General features: G+C 45.1%; 1 protein-coding gene across 1 annotated transcript in view; it reads right to left on the bottom strand.

Annotated features, from left to right (window-relative positions):
* HPS5 (HPS5 biogenesis of lysosomal organelles complex 2 subunit 2) overlaps positions 1–25,415 on the bottom strand; it is a 422,510-nt gene that overhangs the window by 288,766 nt on the left and 108,329 nt on the right. The window contains exon 9 of the mRNA XM_069223753.1: positions 16,551–16,639. Within this exon, the coding sequence (XP_069079854.1) occupies positions 16,551–16,639 (89 nt within the window). The remainder of the gene's footprint in view (positions 1–16,550; positions 16,640–25,415) is intronic.

Here is a 25,415-nt window from a genome sequence, read left to right as displayed (position 1 = left end):
ACTTTGAGCTGATAGTGCTTTCCTTGAATGACAAACCTGAGATATTTTATGTGCGCAGGATGGATGGGTATATGAAAATACGCATCTTTGAGGTCTAATGTTGCCATGAAATCGTGTTTTTGGAGTAGTGGGATAACATCTTGAAGAGTTACCATGTGAAAATGTTCTGACAGGATGTAAAGATTGAGGGTCCTTCAGATCGAATATTGGTCTGAGATTGCCATCTATTTGGGAATCAGGAAGTATAGAGAATAAACTCCTGTCCCTACTTGATCTTGTGGGACGGGTTCTATTGCTTGTTTGAGTATTAGAGATTTGACTTCTTCCTTTAACAGATGGATGTGTTCTGTGGCTAGTTTGTGTTGTTTTGGTGGAATGTTTGGGGGAGTTTGTATCAATTCTAGGCAATAACCATTGCGGATAATTGATAGTAACCAATTGTCTGTGGTAATGTTTTGCCAATTGGTGTGGAACTGTTGCACGCTTCCCCACACAGGAGAGGTGTGGAGTGTAAGGGGATAAGCCAAGTTACTGCTTAGGGTGCTGTGGAGTTTGTTTAGAAGTTTGAAACTTCCCTCTATTTTTGGGATACTGACCCCTATATTTGCTCCTAAAACCACCTCATTGGTATTGTGGTTGGTAGGTTGGTTTTGCCTGCGATGTGGATGCCTCTGCTGTCTGAGCTCTAAATTCACCTTTAAACTGAGATTTCTGAAAGGATCTCCTGTATGGTATGGTGTATAGTGCCCCCATTGCTTTTACGGTGTCTGAATCTTTGCGCAATTTCTCAATTGCAGTGTCAACTTCTGGGCCGAAAAGTTGTTTTTTATTGAACGCATAGTTAACACCGCTTGCTGGATTTCAGGTTTAAAACCCGAGGACCTAAGCCATGCATGCCTCCTTATTGTCACAGCAGCGTTGACACTTCTCGCAGCTGTGTCTGCTGCGTCTAGGGCAGACCTAATCTGATTATTGGTGATGGCTTGCCCTTCCTCCGCTATTTGCTATGCCCTTTTTTTATGTTCTTTGGGGAGATGCTGAATTATGTCTTGCATCTCATCCCAATGGCCCTGTCGTATCTAGCTAACAACGCCTGTGAGTTGGCTATCCTCCATTGGTTCGCTGCCTGGGATGCAACTCTCTTCCCTGCAGCGTCAAACTTCCTGCTTTCTTTGTCTGGTGGGGGAGCATCACCAGATGACTGTGAGTTTGCCCTTTTTCTGGCAGCGCTTACTACTACTGAATCTGGAGGGATTTGTTGAGTTATGTAATCAGGATCAGAGGGAGGTGGTTTGTTTTTTTCTCTATCCTGGGAGTAATTATCCTTGTTTAACTGGCTCATTAAATATTTGATCAGCGTGTTTTAGCATGCCCGGGAGAACGGGGAGCGACTGGTATTTTGAATGTGTGGAGGAGAGCGTATTAAACAAAAAATCGTCCTCCAATGGTTCAGTGTGCATGGTGACACCATGGTATGCTGCAGCCCTTGCTTAAACCTGATTGTACACCTTACTATCCTCAGGTGGTGAAGGCTTAGAGGGATAGCAGTCCGGGTTGTTGTTGAGAATGGGATCTGGATCATAAAGATCCCAAGGATGTACATTGTCCTGTTGTGAGTCAAACGAATGTGATGGTGACTGCAAAAGGTGTAGGACTGGTAGGAGGAGAGGTATGCAGGTGTGTAGAGTGAGGAAGAGAAAATTGAGGAGGTGGTGGTCTCTCCCTTGGCTTTGGCACTGTAGCTGGAGTCTGCATAGTGTTGAATTTCTCCTGAAAAGCTAATTTCCTCTTAGGTTTTAGAGGAGGTGCTGTTATGATTCTGTCAGTTTCCTCGTGGATATGAATCCTGGATTGCCTCTCATCAATTTCCTCAAGTATTAGCTGTACTTGAGTCTCCTCTTCAGAGGTTTTGTGGCTTTATTTTACTCTTTTTGAAAGTCCATGTTCCTCTGTGTATCCTGCTCTTTTTGGTTCCAAAGCCGGCTTTTTCGGTATCGAGAAAGATGGTGTAGTGGATGTTCTTGGCTCCCAAAGGGATTTCTGAATTTTTGACTCTGAAAAATGGTGTTTACTCGAGTCGGACACAGAGCCTTTTATCGACTCTGATGGTTTCGGAGGAGTGGCCTTTTTCGGTCCCGAACTGGCAGTTTGGTCACCGGATGTCTTTTTTCGGGTCAGGCTATTGTCTTCCGGCAGTGGCGTACCCAAGGCCTTATGTTTCAGGCTTTGTGATGGTACAGGGGCAGGCATACTCACATGTTGTCCTGCCGTGATTGGTCTGTCTTCTTCAGATTCCTGGTCGGAGTCGGAACCTCTGACGGAGACTGCTGTCTGCTGTAGGAAAGTACCATCTTGCCTGGCATGTTACCCCCATATTTCACTGTATATATGTTGTTTTAGTGTATATGTCACTGGGACCCTGCCAGTCAGGGCTCCAGTGCTCATAAGTGTGCCCTGTATGTGTTCCCTGTGTGATGATTAACTGTCTCACTGAGGCTCTGCTAACCAGAACCTCAGAGGTTATGCTCTCTCTTTGCTTTCCAAATGGTCACTAACAGGCTAGTGACCAATTTCACCAATTCACATTGGCATACTGGAACACCCTTATAATTCCCTAGTATATGGTACTGAGGTACCCAGGGTATTGGGGTCCCAGGAGATCCCTATGGGGTGCAGCAATTCTTTTGCCACCCATAGGGAGCTCTGACAATTCTTACACAGGCCTGCCACTGCAGCCTGAGTGAAATAACGTCCACGTTATTTCACAGCCATTTACCACTGCACTTAAGTAACTTATAAGTCACCTATATGTCTAACCTTTACCTGGTAAAGGTTGGGTGCTAAGTTACTTAGTGTGTGGGCACCCTGGCACTAGCCAAGGTGCCCCCACATCGTTCAGGACAAATTCCCCGGACTTTGTGAGTGCGGGGACACCATTACATGCATGCACTATACATAGGTCACTACCTGTGTATAGTGGCACAATGGTAACTCTGAACATGGCCATGTAACATGTCTAAGATCATGGAATTGTCACCCCAATGCCAGAATGGCATTGGGGAGACAATTCCATGATTCCCCGAGTCTCTAGCACAGACCCGGGTACTGCCAAACTACCTTTCCCGGGGTTTCACTGCAGCTGCTGCCAACCCCTCATACAGGTTTCTGCCCTCCTGGGGTCCAGCCAGGGTTGGCCCAGGAAGGCAGAACAAAGGACTTCCTTAGAGAGAGGGTGTTACACCCTCTCCCTTTGGAAAAAGGTGTCAGGGCTGGGGAGGAGTAGCCTCCCCCAGCCTCTGGAAATGCTTTGATGGGCACAGATGGTGCCCATCTCTGCATAAGCCAGTCTACACCGGTTCAGGGATCCCCCACCCCTGCTCTGGCGCGAAACTGGACAAAGGAAAGGGGAGTGACCACTCCCCTGACCTGCACCTCCGAGGGGAGGTGCCCAGAGCTCCTCCAGTGTGCTCCAGACCTCTGCCAACTTGGAAACAGAGGTGCTGCTGGCACACTGGACTGCTCTGAGTGGCCAGTGCCAGCAGGTGACGTCAGAGACTCCTCCTGATAGGCTCTTACCTGTGTTGCTAGCCTATCCTCCTTCCTAGGTAGCCAAACCTCCTTTTCTGGCTATTTAGGGTCTCTGCTTTGGGGAATTCTTTAGATAACTAATGCAAGAGCTCATCAGAGTTCCTCTGCATCTCTCTCTTCACCTTCTGCCAAAGGATCAACCGCTGACTGCTCAGGACGCCTGCAAAACCGCGACAAAGTAGCAAAGACGACTACTGCAACCTTGTATCGCTGATCCTGCCGCCTTCTCGACTGTTTTCCTGGTGGTGCATGCTGTGGGGGTAGTCTGCCTCCTCTCTGCACTAGAAGCTCCGAAGAAATCACCTGTGGGACGACGGAATCCTCCCCCTGCAACCGCAGGCACCAAAAGAACTGCATCACCGGTCCTCTGGGTCCCCTCTCAGCATGACGAGCGTGGTCCCTGGAACTCAGCAACTCTGTCCAAGTGACTCCCACAGTCCAGTGACCCTTCAGTCCAAGTTTGGTGGAGGTAAGTCCTTGCCTCCCCACGCTAGACTGCATTGCTGGGTACCGCGTGATTTGCAGCTGCTCCGGCTCCTGTTGCTCCCAAGTATTGTTGAATTTGGGATGGTTGCAAGTGTGATTTTTGGTAATTTATAGGAAACCCTAGTGTGTGTGTGTAGGGTATCTATTACGTATTGTATGTGATTTAGGCACTGCTGTTGAGTGTTGCCTTTTATTAGCCAATCGTTGAGATATGGAAATACATGCATGTGTTGTCTCCTTATGTATGCCGCTACTACAGCAAGGCATTTTGTAAATACTCTGGGGGCTGTTGTTATCCCGAAGGGTAATACCATGAATAGGTAGTGTTTTCCTTGTATAACAAACCTGAGGTATTTTCTGTGAGATGGATGGATGGGTATATGAAAATACGCATCTTTTAAATCCAGTGTTGACATGTATTCTCCCTGTTTTAGTAATGGGACTACATTTTGCAGTGTGACCATATGAAAGTGTTCTGATTTGATGAATAGGTTAAGAGTCCTGAGATCTAAAATTGGTCTTAGTGTTTTGTCCTTTTTGGGAATAAGGAAATATAGGGAATAAACCCCTTTTCCTTTTTGTTGATGAGGTACTAGTTCTATGGCCTGTTTTGTTAATAGTGCCTGCACTTCTGTTTGTAACATTGTTAGATATTGCGAAGACAGTTTGTGCGCTCCTGGGGGAATATCTGGAGGAAAATGTGTGAATTCTATGCAGTAACATGTTGGATAATTGATAGAACCTGTGTGTCCATTGTTATGTTTGACCAATGATTGTGGAAAATTCACAGTCTTCCTCCCACAGGGATGTGTGTTGGGGGAGGGTGATGGGCAAGTCACTGCTTGGTATTAGTGGCCTGCTTTGTGGTTTGGAATTTTCCACTAGACCTTGGGAATTGTCCCCTGAAGGACCCGCAAAACCCCCTCTCCGATATTGTGATTGGTAGGAGGGTTTTGTTTGAGAGGTGGATGTTTCTGATGAGTGTGGTCTAAAACCTCACCTATATTGCGGTTTTCTGAATGTCCCTCTGTATTGGGACGAGTAGAGCGCTCCCATTGCTTTGGCCGTATCAATGTCCTTTTTCATTTTTTCATGGCTGTGTCCACTTGTGTGCCAAATAGCTGTTGCTGATTGAATGGCATGTTTAGGACAGCCTGTTGAATCTCCGGTTTGAAACCTGAGGATCTCAGCCAAGCATGGAGTCTAATTGTTACTGCAGTGTTCACTGTTCTTGCGGCAGTGTCAGCGGAATCTAATGCATATCATATTTGATTGTTAGATATTGCTTGTCCCTCCTCCACCACTTGCTGAGCTCTTTTCTGGTATTCCCTGGGGAGATGTTGGATGATATCGCTCATCTCGTCCCAAAGAGCTTGGTCATATCGTGCGGGGAGGGCTATGCGCCACTGATTGGCAGCTTGTGACGCTATCCTCTTTCCTGCTGCATTGAAGTTTTTACTCTCCTATTCTGGAGGTGGTGCATCTCCAGATGACTGCGAGTTGGCTCTCTTTCTCGCAGCTCCAACCACTACCGAGTCTGGGGGCAGCTGCTGTGTGATGAACACTGGGTCTGACGGTGGTGGCTTGTATTTCTTTTCCAATTGTGGAGTAATGGCTCTTCCTTTCACAGGCTCCTGAAAAATTTGTTGGGCATGTTTAAGCATGCCTGGGAGCATAGGCAGACTTTGGTAGGAAGCATGCGTCAAGGACAAGGTATTAAAGAGGAAGTCGTCGTCCAATGGCCCTGTGTGCATGCTCACATTGTGGGATGCAGCAGCCCTAGCCAATACTTGAGTGTATGAGGTGCTATCTTCGGGTGGAGAGGGTTTTGAAGGATAGCACTCTGGGCTATTGTCCGACACAGGGTCATCATAAAGGTCCCAGGGGTCCGTATCCTGTTGCGACTGCACAGTGTGTGTGGGTGACTGTGCAGTGGGCATGGCAGTAGGTGAAATTGTTCTCGGAGGAGAATGCAGTGGAGAATGTTCTGTGGAAAACTGGCGTGGCAGAGATTTTTCTCTGGGCACTTTAGCCTTTGGCTGTTCAGTGTCTGAACGTCCTTGGAAAGCCAGTTTCCTTTTAAATTTGAGAGGAGATGCCGTTTGGATCTTACCAGTATCCTTATGGATCTGTATCCTTGCCTGTGTTTCATCAAACTCCTCCATTTGGTGAAGTTCCTCCTCAAATCTGAGTCTCTCTCATTTGTTTTGAGAGTCCATGTTCCTCGGTGTACCAGGCTTTTTTCGGCTCCGAAGCAGTTTTTTTTGGTACCGAAAAGCCCATGCTGATAACAGGCCTCGTGTCCGAAAGACTCTTTTGAGGCATCGACGAGTCGATGTAGAGTTTTTTTGGTCACGGGTTCGCAGCTCGAGTCCGAAGACTTCGGCACGGGTTTGGCCTATTTCGGTGCCGAAGGTGTTGCTTGGTCACCGCTTGGTTTCTTATGGGTCGAGCCATGGCCTTCCGGCAGTGGCGTCTCCGAGGCCTTTATTTTCATTTTGGACTGACTCTGGACTTTGGATGCCGGGCAGGCGTGCTTAGGAGTGGTCCGAATCGGAACCTTGGATGGAGATAGCCATCTTCTCTTCTTCGACATTGAGGTGCTCGGAACTCTTCGACGCCATTTGTAGTCGCCTCTCCCTTCGATCCCTCAAGGTCTTCTTCGATCGGAAGGACCTGCAGGTCTCGCAAGTATTCTCTTGGTGGTCTGGTGACAAACACAGATTACAGACCGGTGTTGGTCTGTGTAGAGATACTTGACGTGGCACTGTGGGCAGAAATGGAACGGGGTCCGGTCCATTAGGCTTTGACGTTTTCTGCGGTTGGCCCGACCAGGCCCTGGCTGAGCGTGGAAGCCCCGAAGGGCAACCGAAGCTGTGTTTCGCCAGTGTCGATGCAAGATGTTTTGCGATCGAGAACAATACCGATGATTTTCGGTGAATTTTGTCTTTTTCTGAATCGAATAACCGGAGCGAAGAGGAACACGTCCAAACCTGATGGCGGAAAGAAAACAATCTAAGATGGAGTGGATGCCCAAAGGGAGGAGTCACTCGGTCCCGTGACTCGAAAAGACTTCTACGGAGAAAAACAACTTGTAACACTCCGAGCCCAACACTAGATGGCAGGAACAGTGCACAGCATGTGTATCTGCAGCTACACATGCCATCGAACATATATATATATATATATATATTATATATGGAAAATGTCACTTACCCAGTGTACATCTGTTCGTGGCATGAGACGCTGCAGATTCACATGCTGTGCATATCCTGCCATCTAGTGTTGGGCTCAGAGTGTTACAAGTTGTTTTTCTTAGAAGAAGTCTTTTCAAGTCACGAGATCGAGGGACTCTTCCCATTTCGCATGGGCGTCGACTCCATCTTAGATTGTTTTCCCCGCAGAGGGTGAGGTAGGAGTTGTGTATATAGTAATAGTGCCCATGCAATGGAGTAAGTATGCATGTACATACCGTGACTAAAAGTGATATATTTACAAATGTACAAGTTTATTTTTTATTTATTTTTTTATCAACTTATAACGGCTACAGGCTCCCGGGGAGGTGGGAGGGCGCATGTGAATCTGCAGCGTCTCATGCCACGAACAGATGTACACTGGGTAAGTGACATTTTCCGTTCAATGGCATGTGTAGCTGCAGATACACATGCTGTGCATAGACTAGTAAGCAGTTATCTCTCCAAAAGCGGTGGTTTAGCCTGTAGGAGTTGAAGTTGTTTGAAATAATGTTCGTAATACTGCCTGTCCTACTGTGGCTTGTTGTGTTGTTAACACATCCACACAGTAATGTTTAGTGAATGTATGAGGCGTAGACCATGTGGCTGCCTTACAGATTTCTGTAATTGGCATATTCCCTAGAAAGGCCATGGTGGCGCCTTTCTTTCTAGTGGAGTGTGCCTTTGGTGTAACAGGCAGTTAGTTCTCTCTTTGCTTTAACATAACAGGTTTGAATACACTTAACTATCCATCTAGCAATGCCTTGTTTGGATATTGGATTTCCTGCATGAGGTTTTTGGAAAGCTACAAACAATTGTTTTGTTTTGCGAAATTGTTTGGTTCTATCAGTGTAATACATTAGTGCTCTTTTTATGTCTAATGTATGTAATGATCTTTCAGCTACAGAGTCTGGTTCTGGAAAAAAACACTGGGAGTTCCACTGTTTGGTTTAAGTGGAACAGTGATATAACTTTTGGCAAAAATTTGGGATTTGTGCGTAAAACCACTTTATGCTTGTGTATTTGTATAAAAGGGTTCCTGTATGGTAAAAGCTTGTATTTCACTTACTCTTCTGAGAGATGTGATAGCTATTAGGAAGGCTACTTTCCAAGTTAAGTATTGCATTTCACACAAGTGCATGGGTTCGAATGGTGGACCCATGAGTCGTGTTAATACAATATTGAGGTTCCACGAAGGAACTGGTGGTGTTCTTGGTGGAATGATCCTTTTTAGACCCTCCATAAATGCTTTTATGACTGGGATTTTAAATAGTGAAGTTGAATGTGTAATTTGCAGATAGGCAGAAATTGCTGTGAGATGTATTTTAATGGATGAAAAAGCTAACTTAGACTTTTGTAAGTGTAGTAAGTAGCTTACAATGTTCTTCGCGGACGCGTGTAATGGTTGAATTTGATTATTATGACAGTAATAAACAAATCGTTTTCATTTATTTGCGTAGCAATGTCTTGTAGTAGGTTTTCTAGCCTGTTTGATGACCTCCATACATTCTTGTGTAAGGTCTAGATGTCCGAATTCTAAGACTTCATGAGCGAGATTGCTAGATTGAGCGATGCTGGATTCGGGTGTCTGATCTGTTGTTTGTGTTGAGTTAACAGATCTGGTTTGTTTGGTAGTTTGACATGAGGCACTACTGACAGGTCTAGTAGTGTTGTGTACCAAGGTTGTCGTGCCGAAGTTGGTGCTATTAGTATTAGTTTGAGTTTGTTTTGACTCAATTTGTTTACTAGATACGTAAGGAGTGGGAGAGGGGGAAAAGCGTAAGCAAATATCCCTGACCAAATCATCCATAATGCATTGCCCTTGGAGTGAGGCTGTGGGTACCTGGATGCGAAGTTTTGGCATTTTGCGTTTTCTTTTGTTGCAAATAGGTCTATCTGCGGTGTTCCCCAGTTTTGGAAGTAGGTCTGTAGTATCTGGGGATGAATTTCCCATTCGTGGATTTGTTGGTGATCTCGACTGAGATTGTCTGCAAACTGGTTTTGAATTCCTGGGATGTATTGTGCTATTAGGCGAATGTGATTGTGAATCGCCCAATGCCAAATCTTCTGTGCTAAGAGACACAGTTGTGAATAGTGTGTCCCTCCCTGTTTGTTTAAGTAATACATTGTTGTCATGTTGTCTGTTTTTACAAGAATGTGTTTGTGGGCTATTAGTGGTTGAAATGCTTTCAACGCTAGAAACACTGCTAGTAGTTCCAGTTGATTTATATGAAGTTGTTTCTGCTGAGTGTCCCATTGTCCCTGGATGCTGTGTTGGTTGAGGTGTGCTCCCCACCCTACCATGAAAGCATCTGTTGGGATCACGTATTGAAGCACTGGGTCTTGGAAAGGCCGCCCTTGGTTTAAATTTACAGGATTCCACCATTGAAGCGAGGTGTGTGTTTGGCGGTCTATCAACACTAGATCTTGAAGTTGACCCTGTGCTTGTGTCCATTGTGTTGCTAGGCACTGTTGTAAGGGCCACATGTGTAATCTTGCGTGTGGGACAATGGCTATGCATGAGGACATCATGCCTAGTAGTTTCATCACTAATTTTACCTGATACTTTTGGTTTGGGTGCATGCTTTGTATTACGTTTTGGAATGCTTGTACCCTTTGTGGACTTGGAGTGGCAATCCCTTTTTTGTGTTGATTGTTGCTCCTAAGTATTGTTGTATTTGACACGGCTGTAAGTGTGATTTTTGGTAGTTTAGTGAGAACCCTAGTTTGTGAAGGGTTTCTATGACGTATTTTGTGTGTTGAAGACACTGTTCCTGAGTGTTGGTTTTGATTAACCAATCGTCTAGATACGGGAATACGAGTATGTGCTGTCTTCTGATATGTGCAGCTACTACTGCAAGGCATTTCGTAAATACCCTTGGTGCTGTTGTTATCCCGAATGGTAACACTTTGAATTGGCAATGTACTCCTTGGATTACAAACCTTAAGTATTTCCTGCGGGAAGGATGTATAGGTATATGGAAGTAAGCATCCTTGAGGTCTAATGTTGACATGTAGTTTTTTTGTTTGAGCAATGGAATTACGTCTTGAAGTGTCACCATGTGAAAGTGGTCTGATTTGATGTAAAGATTTAGTGTTCGGAGATCTAATATGGGCCTCAGAGTTTTGTCCTTTTTTGGTATTAGAAAATACAGGGAGAAGACACCTGTTCCTTTCTGATGTTTGGGTACTAGTTCTATTGCCTCTTTTTGTAATAACGCTTGGACTTCCAGTTGTAATAGATAAAAGTGTTGTTTGGACATGTGTGTCCTTGGAGGCACATTTGGTGGTAATTGTATGAATTCTATGCAATACCCATGCTGGATAATGGCTAGGACCCACGAGTCTGTTGTTATTTCTTGCCAATTTTTGTAATAATCTGTGAGTCTCCCCCCCACTGGTGTTATGTGTTGGGGGATTTGTGACACTGAAGTCACTGTTTAGTTTGAGGGGTCTTTGGGCTTTGGAACTTTCCTCTGGTTTTAGGGAACTGTCCACCTCTGTATTGTCCCCGAAAGCCTCCTCTATGATACTGGCCCTGGTATGTGGGTCTGGCTTGTGAGGTTGAGGGTTCTGTGCTTTGGGCCCGAAACCCCCCTCTAAATTGTGGCTTCCTAAATGTGCCTCTGCTCTGTGGGGAGTAGAGCGCGCCCATGGCCTTGGCCGCATCAGTGTCCTTCTTCAGCTTCTCTATAGCTGTATCCACCTCCGGCCCAAACAACTGCTGTCCATTAAAAGGCATATTAAGCAAGGCCTGTTGGATCTCTGGCTTAAATCCTGAGGTGCGTAGCCATGCGTGTCTACGAATAGTGACCGCTGTATTCACAGTTCTTGCGGCTGTGTCCGCTGCGTCCATTGCCCATCGTATCTGGTTGTTGGAGATACTTTGGCCCTCCTCCACCACTTCTTGAGCACGCTTTTGAAACTCCTTGGGAAGATGTTCTATAAAGTGCTGCATTGGATCCCAATGAGCTCTGTCATATCTTGACAATAAAGCCTGTGAATTGGCAATGCGCCATTAATTGGCTGTCTGTGCTGCAACTCTTTTCCCCGCTGCGTCAAACTTTCGACTTTCTTTGTCGGGTGGTGGTGCGTCTCCAGAGGTGTGTGAATTAGCCCTTTTACGTGCTGCGCCTACTACTACTGAGTCAGGTGTTAGCTGTTGCGTGATGTACACAGGGTCCGTAGGGGGAGGCTTGTACTTTTTCTCCAACCTAGGTGTGATGGCTCTGCCTTTGACGGGCTCTTGAAATACTTGTTTCGCGTGTTTCAACATCCCTGGTAACATTGGTAGACTTTGGTACTGACTGTATTAAATAAAAAGTCATCCTCAACCGGTTCAGCATGCAGTGCCACATTGTGAAAAGCAGCTGCTCTGGACACCACCTGCATGTAAGCAGTACTGTCTTCAGGTGGTGATTGCCTTGCTGGGTAGCAGTCTGGACTATTGTCAGATACTGGTGCATCATATAGATCCCATGCATCTGGGTCATCTTGGCTCATCTCTGTGCGCGTTGGAGATTGCATCATAGTGGGGTTGCAATTGGTGACAGTTGCGGTGAGTGGTGTGGCGAAGAACGAGGTGGAGTTACTTCTTTTGCCACCTTTGCTTTTGGTTGTTTTTCTGTGTCTTGGAAAGCAAGTTTCCTTTTCATCTTAATAGGAGGCAGAGTTCTTATTTTCCCCGTTTCTTTTTGAATATGGAGCCTTCTTTTTGTATAATCTGGCTCCCCCATTTCGAACTCTTGTCCAAATTTAAGGCCATGTAGTTGTGCTGAAAGGCCTTGTTCCTCGGAGTAAGAGCTGGTTTTTGGCTCTGATGCTGGGTGTTTCGGCACCAAAACTTTTTCCACAGTCTTTTTCGGCTCCGAAGGCACTTTTTTCGGTTTCGGGGTGCTGATCTCTCGGTGCCGACTTTGCTCGGAGCCAGTATCTTGATGTCGAGTTTGGTCAGAGCCAGTTTCTCGGTGCAGATTATACTCTGTGCCGGTATCTCGACCGGAGTCGGATGACTTCGACACGTATGTGCCCTTTTTCGGTGCCGATGGTTGGTCACCGATTTTACGGGTTAAGCCATGGGTTAAGCCATGCTGGCGGTGGCGTCCCCTGGGCCTTCATGATTTTGGCGTGAGTTTTGGCCGGGGCTGGTTTACTCACGGTTTTTGCCAGCTGCTCCCTTTCGGGCTCGTCCGAGTCGGCAATGGAGAAAGTCTCCTCTTCTTCGACGTCGTGGTGTCCTGACGGCGCCGATGCCATTTGAAGCCTTCGTGCTCTCGGGTCGCGTAGCGTTTTCTTCGACCGAAATGCCCGACAGGCCTCGCAAGTATCCTCTTTGTGTTCGGGGGACAAACGATGCTGATCTGTGTAAGGATACTTATTGTGGCATTCGGGGCAGAAGCGGAATGGGGTCCGTTCCATGAGCCTTGAAGATGCACGCGGTCGGGCCGACCAGGCCCGGCCGGGGGATAGAAGCCCCGAAGGGCTACCGGAGCTTTTCTTTAATTCGGTGTCGATCTGCGTTAACTAACCCGATACTGAACGCAAACAATACCGTCAAATTTTCCGAGATTTAACTTACTTTCCGAACCGAAACACGGAGCGAAGAGGAACACGTCCGAACCCGATGGCGGAAAGAAAACAATCTAAGATGGAGTCGACGCCCATGCGAAATGGAGCCGAAATGGGAGGAGTCCCTCGATCTCGTGACTCGAAAAGACTTCTTCGAAGAAAAACAACTTGTAACACTCCGAGCCCAACACTAGATTGCGGGATATGCACAGCATGTGTATCTGCAGCTACACATGCCATCAAACATATATATATATATATATATATATATATATATATATATATGTATATGTACATATATATATATACGTATATATATATATATATATATATATATATATATATATATATATATATATATATATATATATATAATAAATAAATAAATATGAATATAAAACATACAAATGCAACCAAAAAAGGCTCACCTTATTCAAATAAATGACTTGCCCAACCGATGCATCACTGTGTTGTGCAGATTCCAGACAATAATGCTGTGCAAATGTATGTATATTTTTCCATGTCGCCACTCAACATATACTCTCAAAAGGCACCCCAACAGACAAAGGACTACCAGGCTTGGAATGACAGAACTGGATAGAAGCTGAGATCCATTGAGCTATGCTTGCCTTTGGAACTTTGCCACCTCTACAATGATTGGCATATGCTACCAACAGTTGGGCTGTCTTTCTGAACCGTTTGGTGCAATGTACATAAAGTTTTACACATTTATAGACTTTCAGTGCATGCAGTGATTTTCCTGCTGCTTACTTTGGATTTGGAAAAAAAGTCTTTAGTACATTAGGTTCATTAAGATGAAAATCCGAAGGGACTTTATGGATGAATTTATGATTGGTTCTGAGTATCACAGTTGTCTTTAAACTGCAAGAATGGGAAAAGGGTACAAATGGTATGGTCAAGGACATCATCTATAGAATCGATTTAAATAGACATTTTAAAATAGATTTTCTTCTCAACAGCCTGTGTGCTAGCTGTTTGAGCATTTCTTGCCTGTCCTGAGATAAGAATGCTTTGTCTTGGGTTGTATCCAAAACTGCTACCGTGAACATTAACCTAGTCGATTGAGAATCAATGGCTTCTGGTGACTGACAGTCAGATTTAAGCTTTTAAATATTGCTAGATAAGTCTTTGTTGCTGTTGATGCTTGATGGGCCATTGGAGCTTTTATCAGCCAATCGTTGAGGTATGAAAACCCTTTCGCCTTAGGGAGGCTGCCACTGAAGCAAGCATTTAGTAAAGATACAGGAGCTGATTTGAGCCTGAAATGGAGGACTCTGAACCGATAGTGAGTGCTGGCTACACTGATCTCAAAGATGTGATGTACAGGGATATGAAAATAAGCATCCAGTAGACATAAGGTTGTGATGTAATGAGGAGATACAGGATGTATTGAATGGTTACAATGCAAAGAGATTCCTTCCTTAAATATTGGTTTAGTTTTCGCTGATCCAAAATGAGTCGCCATTCCCCTGATATCTTTTTTATTAGGACAAAACAAGGAGTAGGAACCCATTCCTTTTTGGGAGCGGGGAACTTTTTCTATTACTACTTTGTTTAACATGGTGATAAGCTTTCTTCTGTATTAAGTGGAGATGAGGTGGATGTACTCCCTTTGGTGGAGTGTTCGGCGACTTTTGCATGAATTCTACATTATGACCGTAGGTGATCAGGTCGAACACCCATCTGTTGGATGTTATTTGCCCCCCAATGATAAAAGAAGCAGGAAATTTTTACACCCACAGTTTAGTGATTTGTTCTGGGTACTGCTACAGGGTCACTGCCTTCTGCCAATGTCTCTTCCCTGTGAGGTCTGCTCCTCAAAATGGCGATTTCCTGAACTGCATGGTGCCTAAAGAGCTTGCGGTGTCTGTATCCATCTTAATTGCCTTTAAGGTGTCATCAACATGCTTGCCACATAATGTTTCCCCATCAAAAGACATATCCAGGATTTTTCTCTGAACTTCAGGCCTAAATGAGGTTGCCTTTGGCCATCCCTGCTGCCTAAGAACCACAGCTCCTGCTATATCCATAGTGCATCCATTATTCCTGAAAATGTTCTTTCACCATCCTGTAGTATTTTCTTTGCTTCCCCTCTTTTGTCCTCAGGCAAAAATTCTATAAATGCACCGATCGCAACGTCCCAACATGTCCAATGAATTGGCAGCACAGACTGTAATTGCAGAAATTGAAGATAATCGCTTGCTAATATTATCAAGGCATCTGCCTTTTCTATCTGGGTGCCTCAAAATGGATGTCCAGGGATTATTAGACTGGCACTGAGCAGCCTGAGTTATCACTGAATCTGGTTTTGGGTGTCGTACTAAACATGCAGGCAAATCCTCCGGTGCCGGATATTTTTTGTCAATCCGTGACGGTACTGTAGCTGAATTTGTCATTATTATTCTCAAATATAATCTTCTATTGGGATTGCTCAAACAAATCTTTTGGCAGGCTCTTTAAAATCACATAAAAAACAGTCTGATTGCTTAACTGTCAATAGTAGTTGGAATGGTTTTGCAGCCCTTTCCGTGAGATTATGGAAACCTCCAATGTCATCCGGTGGGGAGTCCACAGGTTTCGATGCGGGTGGAGATGGAGTTGGAAGTAAACAGCAATCCTATTCACTGGGAATAGAGTGAATGCTGGCTATTTACCCTTTTCCTTATCATACAAGGAGGAAGGATCCTCTCTAGGAGGGACTGCAATGCTGGAAGTCGGTGCAGCGAGCAGCATGCCTTGGAGGTCTTAGAATAAGGCTAAAGGAACCTCTACCATGCCTTTTTGGGAAGGAGTGGCTAAGGTGCTGGAAATATTCTCCATGTTTCTAAGGCATTTCATAGTATTGCATCTGTTACAGTTCTAAGGACTGCTCAAAATGCATGGGTTCAGGGTCCTGGGCAGCAGTTCCCTCTACGGAGTTAGACAAGTAGTGCACGCAGAAGCACACACATTCTTTATGACTGCCTGCCTCAGCTTACCTTAAATATCAGAGCAATTGTGTGAAATAAGGATTGTGTGGACATCCTGAATACACACAATAAAGACACATCACCAAAAAAAAACTAAAGGTGCAGCATTTGCAGATGGAACATGCCAATGTTTCCTAGCTAATGAATAACAAAGTAATTCAGTTTGAAACCATGCACACTCCAATCAGCAGTACTTGACTGTGCTTCCCTAAACACTTTTGTACTATAAAAAGTAATACATTCAAGCCCTTCTAACATTTAAGCTTCATTCAGAATGAACACTGGTTATTAATGAGAACCAGTAACAACAGTTAGCAAGAACAAAGCAGATCAGATGTTTTTCACCAAGACACTTCTTCTGTTCAAAGCAGTTATAACGTCCAGGTGACAAATTGCATAGAAATGGAGAAAACATGCTGAAATCAGATTTTTAACACCAAATATGCCATGCTATTTCTCTATCATCTACAAATCTTAAGTATTTCTTTCAGCTGGGTATACAGACACCCATCGTACTGGTGAGTACAGACTACAGGAATTTTGTCAGGATTATCAGGTCACCTACAATCAACCACTTAGTGGGTGTTATGTTAAGCTTTTTCTAATTTCTATCTAGGATTAAAAATAGGTTAGGGCAGTCTATAGTCTGTTAGACAAAAACAATGTCAAGGAGATGGTTACATACCTTTTACTGCACTCCACAGTAGCACCTGAACACTTTGAGGAACAAAAACATAGATTCCTTGTTCTGTCCAGGCCATCACACAGTAGTCACTGGAAAATAATACAATTCATTATCACCATAAAACGGTACGTTAATGTGTGCAGCTGAAATGTTTTACTCATCTTCACTATAATTCATAACCTTTCTAAAGGGTATGGGTACAAAAAAAGAAAAGGTTATTTACTTGCAGTACTTGTTATGCATTGTTGGAATATTCAAGTAAGTCAAACATAATTCCTCATTGTGTATGAGGACCCTGGAACACTTCAGATCATACTGTGTATGCATCCCTGCCAACTGCTACAAAAAATGGCTTAAACTAACTTATGTCAGTACCTGTGTTGTATTGCCGTTTTGAAATACAATGTCGAACATTTCACAGTTCCTGACATACAATGCTCTCAATTTGGCCAGTGTTATATTATTCCTAGTGCCTGTTGCCAGGCGTTCAGGGACTGTGTGAGGTAAGGAACTGAAGCGGTCATAGTTACAGCAATCCTGCAGGTTGATCAGCCCTCTTAGCTTCTCTGTCATATACAAGAACCTTTTGCTGCTACAGGAGCTTGTGCCAGAGCCAAAGTGCATGCGTCCACTCCAGGCACGGGATCAGCCACATTGGTCAGAGCAGGGAAAGATAGGTAAATAAAAACTTATTTGAACTTAGCAGCAGTTTTGAGTGCCTTGAACATACCAGTAGTACTCTGCCTTAGGTCAGTAATGACCTTGCACCTTCCATTCTTTCCTTAATCATTTCACAGACTGACTGACAGCCCTGTCCATTCAGTGCATTAGCCTACAGAACTGCAGAGAAAGCACCTGCAGCCGGGAGCCTAATGGTGGTGAGTTCTACTCCTATTCCTCAACTCGCTCTCTACTCAGGGCTCTACACACAGGAGCAGGGTCATCACTGGAGAGAAAGCTTTGACTGTTATAGTGCCTATTGACCCAGCAGAGTCAAGACTGGATCGATGCCCATCAAACTGAAGAGAAGCTGTAATCCATGGTACGCATTGACTGAGAGGTCAGACATTGATTTATTCCATTTTACACATTTGCGTGAAAGTTACCTGCTTTTAGTTTGCTTTTGCTGTGATCATAATGTAAACAGATAAGCAGGATATACAACAAGCTTTTTTTTTTTTAACTGTGCCTTCCCTTCTGGCTAGAAGGTATTATTATAAAAAGATGCCAGCCAGTCCTGAGGTATAGGATTGCCAAAATGTCTTACCACAATCAACACATATGACTCACCACCATCGAAGTGCAAGGGCTGCTCCACAAAGCTATTTCTTGGAGGAAGACTAAAGTGGTCACATTTTACTGTATTACCCTAATCAAACACTTTCCAAGCAGCTCTAACCCATCTTGCAGACACAGAACCAACATAACATGTTTCGGACTGTTCCAGTAGAGTTTTTTGTACTATTAATTTACAACTGATGTGAAAGGCTTTGATTACATAACAAGAATCAAAATATTAGAGCTTTATTTCTACTACAAGAAACAGTTTTGTGCAGCAGCCAGACATTTCACTACACAATGTGGAGTGTTTTCGCTGGGAGTGGTACAGATCTGCTCAGGAATCTATGCTACACATTGAAAGGGTACTACATTTAAGAAAGAAAACCTTCAATAAAGCACATATGTAGGAAGCTGGCTTGGTGAACACCTATGGTGTTGTCACCTTATACTAGGCCCAGGTATCCCTTATTAGTGAAGTGTAGGCAGCATCTAGGAAGCCAGGGCTCTCTAGAGGTAGCTGTGGATGAGCAGCCAACACTTATTTAGGAGAAATGCAAAGCTTATGCAATACCACTACAGTCACACAGTACTATCGCACACGAAAGAACCACACAGTGTTACAACAATAAAGGTACTTTATTATAGTTACACAACACCAGAATACTTAAAAGCAGTTCCCCCCAACTGGAGGTAAATACACACTAATTATATACACAACAATCAGCAATTAGCATAGAAACAACAAATATTGGTAATACTTAGTAAAAATAGAGAGAGCCCTAGGGGAGAGTCAAACCATATACTAAGAAAGTGGAATGCGAGATACAGTCCTCCACCCAAGGATGTGGAGTTGTTAGGGGAGTGCTGGAAGAACTACGAACCCCAAAAAATGAGGACTCGAGTAACACCCCGCAGCCAGGAGAGCTGAGGTAAGTGTTTGGCGTACTTACTTCTTGGTGCAGGCTGAAGTCTCGCCGACCTCAGAGGACGTACAGCCAGGGAAATGTAGCAGTTGCTGGGAGAAGCCAGAGAAACAAAATTTCAAAGTGAAGAAGTCACTGGAGTTGCAGCTTTGTCGGTTCCTGAACAGTCAAGTTGCAGTTCCAGTGACCAGAAATGAAGTAAACGATGCATAGGAGTCCTGGTGGAATCTTGCACGTCAAATCTGGGGACCCACCCTCAAGGGAGTCCCTCAATAGCCCTAAAAGGGGGTTGGGTCACCTTACTAGGTGACCATCTATCAGGAGGCCTGGCCATTCAGATGCTCCTCGGGCCTCTGCACATCTTGGTTTCAAGATGGCAGAAGCAAGTCAGCAGCTGGAGGAGCTCTGGGCACCACCCCTGGGGTGGTGATGAACAGGGGAGGGGTCACTCCCCTTTTCTTTGTACAGTTTTGTGCCAGAGCAGAGATCCTAGCCGGGGCAGATTTGAGCATAGCTGGGGCCAGAAAAGTGTCCATGGTTGGCTGCAACAAACCAGGCACTAGAGGCAGTAGCTTTTTTGACGCTGATCTATGCTGCAGAGTCTCGAAGATGACTGACGAGGAGTTAGATGGCTCTGGAACCTCTATGTTTAATTTCTGCGCTCCCCTTAACAGCACCTCGTTAAACGTCGTAATGTCATCCACCGGTGAGACCCTAGCAGGTGGAGAATCTGTTAGGGTGGGGGAGTAACGCCAGACAGATGATCCTGAAGACGACCAAGAGGGTGATCTTCGTGAACGAGACCTGGATCGCCGTTGAGAACGAGACCTGCTGCGAGACGCTGTAGCAGAGCGCCCAGGTCTCACGGTCGGTTGACGAGGAACAGAACGAGCCCGTCCTGCCCCTGCTGTCGGTGATGGTGTTCTTGGAAGGGATGCAGTAGGCGAGTACATTCGCGAATACTGCGAATCCGGGGAGGCCGCTGGTCTGTTAAGTCTCTCTAGCCATCTTGGAGATAGGTTGATGGGCGAAACATGCCCCGATGATGCCGCTCTTGACCGAGATGAGTCGCTCGGTATGGAGACCACAGGAGATGGTGCGGCCTTGTCTGTTGGCAAAGGGAGATGTTCTACTCCCTGCGGGACAGGTAAAACCTGTGTCGACGTAGACGGCTGTGTCGACGTCGAAGTGCGCCCCATCGGTTGCTCTTGCCTCGACGTTGAGTGTCTCGACGTAGAGTGTCTCGACATAGAGTGTCTCGACGTCGAACGGCAATCTTTGGACCTCGACCTCCTCGCCGTCATGTGCCTCGACGTGGAGCGGTGGGAGGTCGACGGCGGATGTCTCTCATGCCGTCGTGGCGATTTCGACGTCGCATCTCTTGACGTCGGGGGCGTACGGCCTTTGGCGGCGACCGGGCACGCCGGCGATGGCTCGACGTCGATCGGCGGGCTGCCGTCGACGGAGATCTGCCCCTGCGATGGTGTTCCCTCGACTCCGTATCCTTCGACGTCGGGTCTTTCGCCATCGACGGCGATCTACGCCGGTGAGACGGTGGCAGCGACGACGTCGACGGGAAACAAACAGGTACTTTCCTACCTGTTGACGTCGACCTAGCCATTCTCTCCTGAGAATGGCCTGCTGGTTGCCTGGGAAGAGAGGAGGACGATGTTTTCTGCCTCTCATGAAGCCCATGTAGCCTGATCTTCTCTCTGTCCTTCAGAGTCCTCTTTGACATATTCTTGCAGAGCTTGCAAGTGTCAGGGCAGTGACTCTGAGGCAGGCACACAATACAAAGAGAGTGTGGGTCTGACTGGGCCTTCTTCTTCCCACAAGAAGGGCATTTGACAAAAAGTGAAGGCATTTTTCTGTCAGGAAAAAACTGCCAAACACAGACAAAGATGTTATCTGTCGAATGAAACAGGGAAAAAACGCTTTTTAAAGGATTTTTCTGAGAAAAACTCAGAAAAACTGAGAGCTCAATGCTCCAGGATCCTCTCAGAAGAAGCCGGAAAAAAGAACTGACCTAACTGTGAACCAACTGTCACCTTTCCTTCACCCCTGAGGCATGGTGGGATACTGGAGGTGCTCAGAGTCTTAAAGGCACGGTGCCAAAGTTTTTATGGTTCTCCTGTGGTAACCTGCATGCAGCCTATTGGCTAAGAATGCTCTATTGTTTTTCAATGTAGTTTTTTCTCTTTTTCTCTAGAGTTTACTGCTGCTTACTTCCCTAAGCCCAGTTTTGGGGGCTTAGGTAGATATTTATTCTCTATTGTAATTTTATAATATATTTAAAAAAAAATTAAAAAAAACTTCGTAGAAATAAAGCATTTTAGCCTGTTTTAACATTATAGCCTGCATTGCTGTTTTTACACATGTATAATATGTGTGTATTTTATATATGCTCCGGGGTCCCCGCACAAGGGCGGGAATATTCAATGTTTATGACTATTGATGAGGATCCCCTAGAAGAGAAAGTTGGATTTCAGATGAGAGGGCAGTGATTCGGATGACCTTTGTAAGAATGGCGGAGAATTGTACCCTAGTATATCGCCGAGTGAATGACATATTTATGAAATGGCAAAGATCAAAGTGCACATGATGTTTAATATCACATCTAAATGATCGGAGAGCCATAACTAATGACTATTCTAGAGGTGCCTTGGGATTGTTTTAAGTTACTCTTAAGCACAATTATTAAACTGTTCTTTTCCAAATGCCCTGCATAAAATGGTCTAGAAGTAGGCCACTTTTGTGATGTTCAGCAGATATGACATGGATATCAGTCTAATTATACACTGTATGATGGTCGAGACTATGAATACTAAAACATTTGAAAAGTTATGATTTGAACTGTCTTTAGATGTGAACATATATTGTTATGTAAAACTAAAAAAGTTACCAAATATTGTTAAAAAAAAAAAAAAAAAAAGAACTGTGATTGGCATGAGTGTAGGGGTTAAAAAGGAGGACCAATGAGTGCTTTGAGATTCCAGATAGGTGACAAGGGCGTCCATGGAGATATTACCCACTTCAGAACCTTTAATGACTGGAATTTTAATCAAGAAAGAGTGTTTCTGTTTTGAAGGTACGTGTATTTAGGTGTAACTATGAAAGAGTGTATTTAAAAAAGTCTATCTTGTAGAGCAGTAAGAAGTAAGAACCTTCACACAGAAACATTAGAATGATCTAACAGTTTGGAGAAGTAGTAACACATGAACCTTTCCCAATGAGCGGAATAGCAGGGCATGGATTCCCCAGGCAGACTAACCAGACTCTAGGAACTAAGGTGCCAGATTGCTAGGTTCAGACATTTGGTTTCTGGGTGCCTGATTTGGCCACAATGCTGAGAGAGAAGTTCTGGCATGTTTGGGAGCTTCTTCCACGGACTGACAGACACGTCCAGGAGTGCTGATTACCAGGGCAGCCTCAACAATGTTGGTGCCACTTGGATGAGAGTCATGGACACCTACCTCATCATCCTCACCATGTGCAGGATAATGCGGAGCAGCAGAAAAGCACAGGCAAATATCCCGACCAGTTTATCCACAGTGAAATATCCATTGACCATGGATTTGGATACAAGGCGGCGAAGCTTTGGCATTTTTCATTTTCAGGAATGGCGACCAGTTCTATTGCTAGAGTTCTCCATCATTGTAAGTACCTGTGAAGGACGTATGAATGGAGTTCCCACTAGCTATCTTGTTGATGTCTCCTGCAGACCTGTTCCATTCCCAACTCGCAGCAAATGCTCCACCAGCAGGCGAATGATGTTGCAGGTTGCCCTGTATAAAATCTCCTGGGGCAGGGCACAAAGCTGGGAGGAGTGAGTACAGACCAGCTTCTGAATGTAGAATATAGCTGTCATGTTACCTGTTTTTTTATTAGTACTATTGTCCCCGTAGCAGATGGAGAAACGCTCTCATTCTTAGTGTGATGTCTAGCATCTTCAGGATGCTATAGGCAATCTCCTACCCACAAGAGAAGCATCTGTGGTTATGGTCACCTGCGGATGGTGGTCTAGAAAGGGACTGCTGTTACACAAAAGCAGAGAGTGTTGTCCTGGCTGTTACCAATACTAAATCCTCCCAATGCCCTTTCACTTGTTCCCGCAGCCTTGAAAGGCACTCCTGAAGCTGGTGCATGGGCAACCAGGCTTCTGGTACAATGGCTCTGCATGAAGCCATCATCCCCAAAACTTTCATGACAGTTGGAATAGTAACGGCACGTTCGGTCTGAAAAAGGGACAGCACCTCTTGGAATGCCATCACCCTCTGTTAGTTGGGGTATGTATGGCTATCACCACATTTAGGACTGAGCCAGGAAAAGGCTGGACCTGCTGCAGCGGAAAAATCGATTCTCTTCCACAGACAGTGAAACATGGGCATACTGTCATTTGAGTTTATGCTAAGCATTGCAATTTGCCATGCTCTTGATTAATCAGTGTCCAAGTATGAAAAGCTGTGTATGGCGTTCCTGCGCAAGTATGCTATACCTTAAATAAATACTTTGTAAACACCCATAGGGCTGGTGGTGAATCAGAAGTATAAAACCTTGAACTGGTAGTGTTATCCACTTTCCACTAACCAAAGGTATTGGTGATGGGCTGGGTAGATCTGGATATAAAAGTAAGCATCTTTCAAATCCAACACTGACATGAAGTCACCTTGCTGTAGCAACAGGATAACATCTTGTAAATTGACCATTTGTAAAAATTAAATGGCTGGAGGTCAAGAGTCAGCAGGAAAAAGTTGTCCTTTTTGGGAATTAAAAAGTACAAGGAACATAGCCCTGCTCCACCCTGGTGTGCAACTACTAGTTCTATAGTGTTATTTCGTAGAAGCACCTGAATATTTTCCTACAGAAGGAAAAGGTGATCTGAACTTGGTATGTGAAAGTTGGGTTGGTTGTTGGGTGGGGGGGGAGGTCGAGAGAGGAGAGGGGGGCAGGAGAGGGGCGGGGGTTAAATTTGCAGCATTACCCTCCTGGTATAACAGAAAGGACCCATTGATCTGTGGTGATTTTTCCCCATTGACCTAGGAAATACCTCAGTCTTATTCTGACGGTTGTGATGTGGTCAAGAGGAAGGGAGGGAGAGTGACTATTTTGCAGCGGAGGAGTTGTTAGTGGAGCCACCTCTGCTGTTCCCACACCCATTTTTTCTATAAGCCCCTCTCCAGATAGTCTTAGGCTGCTACGGGTTCCTGAGAGAACTGTTGGTACCCTGAACTGTTTGTACACTGAATTAAGCTCCCCAGTTTCATATGCTGTCTGCACTGCTGCTTATGAAAACTGGATTTGGCAGTTGGAGACCATAGGCCACCCATGGATTTGACAAGCTCACCACCAAAAGGGGTGTTTAAGAGGTGCTGTATAACCAGAGGTCTAACACCCTAAGCCAGGCATGCCTGCAGAGGAAGATGCTGGTGCTAATGAACAAGTTACTTACCTTCCGTAATGATTTATCTGTTAGAGACATATTGTACTTGCAGATTCCTTAACTTAGAATTTCCCCCAGGTGTCAGGCTGGTTCTGGAGAATTCTTCCTCGAGCAATACCATTGCGCACCATCAGGTGGCGTCAGTCGACTCCGTGTCCGTCGTTGACATCGTGGTCGCCGTAATGATGTCCCTGTCATACATAGGCGCATCCCCAGCACGCTAACATCAGTTTCTTTTCACGTCTTTCAACGCCAGTGGCGCAGAGCCATGAAGAACACAAATTGTTGCGACAGAGCTAAGGACCTGAAAGGGGAATCCCTGTCCCTAGAAATCAGTTCGCAAGTGGTGGAGGATGGGTGGGTCGGTAAGGAATTTGCAACTAAAATATGTCTCTACCAGATAAATCGTTACCAGAGGTAACTTATTCATCTGATAGAGACTTCTAGTTGCAGATTCCTTACCTTAGAAAATATGCCCAAGCAATACGATCCTCGGAGGTGGGCTGCGAACAAAGATCTTACTAGAAAGTCCTGCAGGATCAAATGACCAAAGTAGCTGTCTAGCGGACATGACTGTCCAAGCAGTAATGATTTGTGAACGTGTGAAGGGATGCCCACGTTGCTGCCTCACAGATATCCAGGACAGGAACTCCTAACATTGTGGTAGCAGAAGTTGCTCTGGTGGAGTGAGCACGCAAGCACTCAGGGGGTTGCTTCTTTGCCAAATCGCAGCACATTTTGATGCAGAGCAGTACCCATTGCGAGAGGGTACGCTTCTGCACCGCCTTCCCTTTCTTTGCACCCACATCTCCTACAAAAAGCGTTGATCGCCAAGAATCCACCAGGAATGCCACCAGGAAATCTGTACGATTGAGGTAGAACGCCAATGCTCATTTAGGATCCAGAAGGTGGAGTCTCTCCTCTTCTTGACAGGTATGGGTGGGAGGGGGGGGGTGTAAGAAATAGGCAAAGTGATAGATTGGCCTACGTGAAAAGGCGAAACAACATTAAGAAGAAAGGAGGCCCTCGTACAAAGCACTACTTTGTCAGGGTGGACGGACAAAAATGACGGCTTGGAAGAAAGAGCTCCAAGCTCACTCACTCTGCGAGCAGAGGTGATGGCTATAAGAAAAGCAGTCTTGATTGTTATGAGCCACAAGGGACAACTCTGGAGTGGCTCTAAAGGGGCACACATAAGTTAAGTCAATACCAAGTTCTAGT

The sequence above is a fragment of the Pleurodeles waltl genome, chromosome 3_1 (genome assembly GCF_031143425.1).
Source record: "Pleurodeles waltl isolate 20211129_DDA chromosome 3_1, aPleWal1.hap1.20221129, whole genome shotgun sequence".
Lineage (NCBI taxonomy): Eukaryota > Metazoa > Chordata > Amphibia > Caudata > Salamandridae > Pleurodeles > Pleurodeles waltl.
This window is presented reverse-complemented; position numbering and strand designations above follow the sequence as displayed.